The sequence below is a fragment of the Lacerta agilis genome, chromosome 1, assembly GCF_009819535.1.
Source record: "Lacerta agilis isolate rLacAgi1 chromosome 1, rLacAgi1.pri, whole genome shotgun sequence".
Classification (NCBI taxonomy): domain Eukaryota; kingdom Metazoa; phylum Chordata; class Lepidosauria; order Squamata; family Lacertidae; genus Lacerta; species Lacerta agilis.
Window position 1 is genome coordinate 72,134,144 of NC_046312.1, and position 6,615 is coordinate 72,140,758.

Here is a 6,615-nt window from a genome sequence, read left to right on the forward strand (position 1 = left end):
TTGTAGCACCTGCACAGCAGGCCCTGCAATCCTAGGAACTAGCTGTCTGTCAAGTTGGACACAGTGCAGAGCATGCACCTTGGGTCTGGCTGAATATTAAGACTGCCCCCGCAGCTGAACTCCCAAGTTCCTTAAGTAGTGTGTCGGGACAGAGCTTGCTGACCAGGCGCTGCTAGCTCAGGTGCTGGGCGAGGCGCTCGCGCAGACCCCGGCCGGGCCGCTTTGGGATGCAAATGAGGCGCAGCGCGTGCGCCTCGCGAGGAGGAGGAGGGCTTGTTTATGGAACCTGTGCCGGGAGCCACGCGCCGGGCGCGCGAAGTTGCCAAGCGAGCTTCCCATTGGGTGGGAGGCGACTCGGGAGCCAAGCGGGCGGCGGGGGGTTGCGCGCGGGGTGTGCGGCGCGCGCCGCGTCGCGTGCTGCTGCCGGGGGCCCGCGAGCGGCGGCAGTAGCGCGTGTTGATAAGGGGCAGAGCGGTGAGGCGCTGGCTGCAGAGGTGCTGGGCAGCGCGCGAGGAGCAAGAGCGAGGGAAGGAGGAACGAAGCGAGGAAGGAAGGAAAGCGGGGACGGGGCGCGCTCGGGTCCAGCGCCTTCCCACCGCAGCCGGCCTTCACCTTTGCATCCCAAGGGAACCCCGACTCCAGCCTGCTGCCGCTTCGATTTTGCGCGCCAAACTCCGGATCTTAGCGAAGGCGCCGAGGCTAAGAGCCGGGAACATCGATGCCCCAAGATGAACGGCGGGGCGATCGCGACGGCCACGCAACAGGCGCCTGGCGAGAGTTTCCCTTTGGGCGGCAGCGTCGCCCACCCGGGCTCCTCGTTGGCGATCCGGCTGCAGGCGGGACCCTCTCCGTCGGGGCAGCCTCCGCAGTGGGGCGCTGCTAAAAGCGGCCCCGGCCCGGCTGCGCATTCCTCGTCGCGCTGCAAAAGCGCCAAGCGGCGCTCCAGCTCGCCGGAGCTGCTGCGCTGCAAGCGGCGCTTGGCGTTCCCGGGCCTGGCCGGCCAGGCGGGCGTCGGCGGAGCTGCGGCGGTGGCGCGGCGCAACGAGCGCGAGAGGAACCGCGTCAAGCTGGTCAACCTGGGCTTCCAGACGCTGCGCCAGCACGTGCCCAACGGCGCCGCCGCCAAGAAGATGAGCAAGGTGGAGACACTGCGCTCGGCCGTCGAGTACATCCGGGCTCTGCAGCAGCTCCTCGACGAGCACGACGCCGTCAGCGCCGCCTTCCAGGACAGGCTCCTGCAGCCCGGCCGCATCGCCGCCGCCGCCGCCGCCTGCGCGGGCGGAGGAGGCTGCAGCGGCAGCTCGTATTCCTCCGCCTCGCCCTCCTTCGACGGCCGCGACGGCAGCTCCGTGCCCGGCTCGCCGCGCTCGGCGTATTCCTCGGACGAGAGCGGCTACGAGGGGGCGCTCAGCCCCGAGGAGCAGGAGCTGCTCGACTTCACCAGCTGGTTCGGCAGTTACTGACCCCCAGCCGCCACCGCCGACTCCGTCGAGGGAGCTCGCTCTCAAGTAAGCGGCAGAGACGCAACGGGACATGTTTGGCAGTATAGCTGCATGAGAGGAGGTCGTAAACGGGCTAGTGTTTCTTCGTAGACTTGTAGGGTTGGAAGGTATCCCCAAGGGTCATCTAGTCCAAGAATCCTGGACTGATGACTATCCAACTTCTGCTTTAAAACCTCCAAGGAAGGAGCCCACCACCATCTGAGTTTGAACAGCTCTTAACTGTCAGGAAGTTCTTAATGCCAAGGTTGCAGGTTTGGTACCCATATTCCTGACTTGCTGGGGGTTGGACTAGATGATCCCCAGGGTCCCTTCCAACTCTACAGTTCTATGATTCTTCGTGGTAGTCTTTTCATTGAGTCGTTTCAGGGTAAAACTCTTCACACAGCACACACAACCTGTGTTTTTAAACAATCCCCTGCTGCATTGCTGTGTCAGCCAGGGTTAGACAGTTGTGCCCATGCTGCAGCAGCACGCTCCTGTCAACCCGGATTGGGATTTGGCACATGATCACACAGGTGATCTGAAGCTGATCTGGCCAGCGTGGCAGGGGGCAGCGTGCACACAACTGGCCCATCACTGACCGGTGTAGCTGGAAGTTAGCACTCAAACCGGCCGCTGCAGGTCAAGACAGTCATGTGAATGACTCGGATGTTTTAATATTGTTTGCATCTGAATGTTTCCAGTGAAGGCTGAAATAAATTGACTGAAGCTGGTAATGCAGAAGCAATTCAGTGGTGCTAAAGTTCCATTGAAATGAATGGGGCTACCATGAAAACGGGCTTGGAGTTGGTGTGTTGGTGGTCCTAATGCACTACAGTATTGAATATGGTTCTCTTCATGGGGAGGGCCACCCAAATCAACTTCACTTCAAAGGTGTGTGCCAGTGGTTTTATATAACTTATAAACATTCAGATGTCAGGATGGATATCGCTTGCAGTTGAACTGTTGCTCATCCTGAGTTTTGTTTGAGTTGGCAAGGGCATCGTATCTGCTGCTTAGCTGTGATTCTCATTTGGAAAGACGAAAGATAAAGGTTAATAATGTTTTAGGGTGAGTTTGCCTTGCAGGGTAACTAAGAGTGCAGCCCTGTACAACTCTGAACTAAGGCCCACAGAGTTCAGTGTGGCTTACTCCAATCTCTCGGGTGTGGATATAGGATTGCAGTCGAATCTCTCGAGTTCTAAATAGTTTTGTAGGTCCTGTCGATTTCAGTGAAATTTGCATACAGGTAATTGTTGGTCAGAATTCTGCCATTTACAAGGAAAGCAGGAAAAGGCTAGATTTAGAAGACACCAGTTTTCCTGACAAAATAGAGGTGTGTTGAGAAATGATATATTTGTGCACCACATTTTGCTTGGAGAATAGACAGCAACAGTGCAATCCTATATATGTGTATTCAAAAGTAAGCCACACTGAGTTCAATGGGACTTACTGCACCCTGATTTGCTTTAACAGAACTTGTAGAAGAGGTTTACACTGCATGAATTAGTCTAGCTATGTGACCAGGGGAGAAAGCCCTGGACGGCTCCCCTCAGCCCCGTTGGATCTGTCAGTTATGTGCTCCTAATGGCCTTTCTGTTTTCTTTTGTAGCAACACTGAAAGGAGCGCTGTGTAGAACTTCAGTACCTCATTGTCCCAGGCACCCGTTAAGATGCAGCAGAAGAGCAACAAGGACCCTTAATTTAACATGCTTCCTACTTCCCTTGAGCCTCATTGCAAAGGATATCAAACGCTCAGATCCTTGTGACATCTGACATTGTTCTTTCATGAAACAAAAGACTAGTGGCTTGTGATCTTTCTTTCTTTCTTTTTAAAAAAGTGCAATTATGTAAATAAGTAATGGGGCCAAAGATTATACCTGCTGTTGTACAGTAGTATATGGTGCCCCCTCTTGAGTTCTTGAATTACCAATGAAAAAGCTTATTTCTGATTCCAGTGGCAGATGGAGATTACTGGGCTTCCACACTTAATACGTGCATACTTTTTTATATGGGAAGGGGTGAAATAATTAAAACTTGATGCTTCCTTTTTTCTGAATGGGAAGGGGACTATTGCCATGTCAGAAATTAACTTTATACGTGTAACTTGAACTGCCTGTGTGAACACTGTTGATATGAAGACTTATTTTTGTACAAAAATCTCTAGAAATTGCAATTGGAGAGGAAATATCTATAGAAGTCTGTTGCACCCTTGACTTCTTAACACTGCCAGCTTATACAACTTAGATAAAGTTTCCTAACATTTTATACTAAAGGAGTGTAAAACTGTGTTGAATATGATGTCCAAGACTTTGTTTGTATTTTGTTTTTGGGTCTGGTGTGAAGGTTCAATTCTCTGGAGAAAAACAACAACCCTGAAGTTTTATTTTTAATGTATTGAAGGTATTTTTGTATGCACTTGTTAGGATTTGTTGAGATGTATATATGCAGTTTTTAAAGAGTATCCTATTTTATGTAAATCAACTTTATAAATAAAATCTATTTATAAATAGCCTTCGTTATCATAGCTGTCTTATTCTGTTCTCCTGGGTGTGGGAAAGGGAAAACTACAGAGGCAGATTAACACTGTTTTTGCCTCTGTTTAGATTCATATTCATAATCACATTGAACCATGGTTCAGTGTGTCACTTAATGAGCCTACCCTCTGCCTGTATACTTCCCTCCTTTCCTATGCAGCCAGGGTGTGGAAAGCTTTCCCTTAACCACAGTTTGTTGTGTTGTCCAGTGTGTCAAACTCATCAGCACTTAACTATAATTAATCGCCAGAGGGAAACCTAAAATTGTGGTTTTAGGTGCTGGCTTCTTGAAATCACCCATAGTGAGTGTTAGCCACAGTTTCTGGTTCAGGCAACCCAGGAAGCTGTGATTAACTAAATGTGGAAATGGAGGATTCTGAACCTGGAGACCTGGGGGAGGCTATGCTCAATCATGTCATGCTAAACCGAGGGTGGAGAATCTGTGGCCCACCAGATATTGTTGGATTCCAACTCCCACCGGCCCTAGTAAGCATGGCCAATGGTCAGGGAGGATGGGAGTTTTAGTTCATTAGCATATAGAGGGTCTCAGGTTCTCCACTCCTAGTTTAGTACAATGCTCAAATGTGGTCATAGATTACTTAACATTGCTATATGTAGCCTTAATGCTAGTAAATGGTCTGTAAGTTCTCTCTGTTGCACACATACACACAGCATTAGAAGGGATTTTAGGCTCCTAACATCTATCCTATTCAGAGACACCAAATTTACCAAAGTACGTAATTCAATGTTCATGTTTACCCAACTTTTCTTGGAGTAAAAAAAAAAAAAAAGTTTGCAGTATTTGTATAGGTAAAATACTTCTGTGATAGAAAACGGTGCACCTTTTATACTGAGAAAATGGGTGTAGAACGTACCTGCTGCTCCTGCTTTCAGTTGCTGGCATCCGTCTCTCACTAGGGCCCCTATCAGAGATAAAGACCAAATACAGTGGTACCTCGACTTACAAATTACTTGACATACGAATTTTTCAACTTACGAATGAAAAAAGTGTCCGCACGCCTACGAATTTTTCGACATCCAAAGGACATCCGTTGGCGGTTTTAGATGGGCTTTACTCGACTTACGAATTTTTCCGAATTTTTCGTTTCCAATGCATTCCTATGGGAAAATCGCTTTTTTCGACTTACGATTTTTTCGACCTACGAATGTGCATTCGGAACGGATTAAATTCGTAAGTCGAGGTACCACTATACATAGCACAATTACTTTGTTAACGAGTGCTTTTAATATTTGCATGGCAAAGCATTATAGCATATATTAAAGCTTTGTTGAGTGGGACAGCATTTTTGTGTTCAAGTGCTGAGATAACACCTCATACCACTTCTGATGAAAAAATGACAACAAAGACCTCAATTATTATGGATGGCATTTACCAGTACTCTATATTTGCTTTATTCAATGGAAAAGGGAAACATTTTTGTGAGACTGCACAAGAAAAACAGCCACTGTATGCCACCTTAATTACTAATTATGCTATTGAGCCAGAAATTGAAAATCCAAGAACTATTCTAAAGGGATCCTGGGCCATTGAAGAGTGGCTTTTGGTGTAATTTCTGTAGCAGACTTTCAGCCTTCAGCATCTAGATCATGATTGGACATATTTCATTGCAATTGATTATAAGGCAGAGAAATATAAAATAAAACCAAGATAATAGTTGTTAGTGCAGTGAAGCCTGGGACAAGGTCTTTGTGTTGTGATATCTCATCTTATTTTCCTGTGTTGTGCTTTTACTCCTGTTCAGTTCTATTAAAATTGGTGTCAGAACTCTTAGTTGGTAACTGGAAATAAGCATTATAGGGCTGATGAGTAGACAATTTCATTTACACCCAGAGGTTATTTAGGAGCCTTTCAAGTGAATAAGCATCAAAGCTTTGTCAGGATACCTTGTGTAAGACTAGTCTTGCCTCTGGCTTCATCAGAGGGCATGTTTCGGTGTGTACAATTGCCGTAACCAAAAAATCCTGAGGAAAGAGGAGAGAGCAAGTGTGAGGCATACGTTGACAATAAAAAAAATTCTCGAAATGTTCTTGCGTTTAATGGTCCTGCAAGAACTCAAAACCGCAAGCCAGGCCAATGCCAATACAGACTTCACAACATTAAACTATAACACTATCCTCAAGCTGGCCATTGGTAAATTCTGCTTTTTTCTTCGTTTTTCTTTAGCTAAACTGTTCCAGTTAAAGTAAGAGGAGGAGGAAGTGAGTACTTGTGAGAAACTCAATAAAAGGCTAGCTGCAGTCCAGGCTTCCACTTTTCTCTCCAAATCAAGAGTATTTTGATAATCCAGGCTGCAATCTGCAAACTGAAGACTTCAAAGGGGTCCTGGAAATGGCCTGTAGGCTTCAGGTCAGTCCCCTCTTGGAAGTCTACAAGTTTGTTGGTTTGCTGGAGCTAACCAGTTAGTTGCAAAGTTGAACTTGGTAGATCTAGGACGGTGGAAAGAACAACGGTCCCAACTGGGGAAAATAGGGATTAAATAATAATAATCTAAGACGTTAACAAGGATGAGGGTATTAACTGTAATAAATAAATAACTGGGCAAATACACATTTTTTTGTTTGCATGGTTCACAGAC

General features: G+C 47.4%; 1 protein-coding gene across 1 annotated transcript; it reads left to right on the forward strand.

The window, feature by feature from the left end:
- Window positions 1–218: 218 nt before the first annotated feature.
- On the forward strand, window positions 219–3,994 carry ASCL2 (achaete-scute family bHLH transcription factor 2). Its single transcript, XM_033154431.1, has 2 exons — window positions 219–1,508; window positions 3,094–3,994. Exon 1 carries the CDS (start codon window positions 228–230, stop codon window positions 1,461–1,463), a length of 1,236 nt encoding a protein of 411 aa, XP_033010322.1. The 5' UTR covers window positions 219–227; the 3' UTR covers window positions 1,464–1,508; window positions 3,094–3,994.
- Window positions 3,995–6,615: the final 2,621 nt, after the last annotated feature.

What these genes read in the sequence shown, in the direction of transcription:
- ASCL2 (XM_033154431.1), top strand. Translation starts at nt 228, where the DNA reads ATGCAAATGAGGCGCAGCGCGTGCGCCTCGCGAGGAGGAGGAGGGCTT.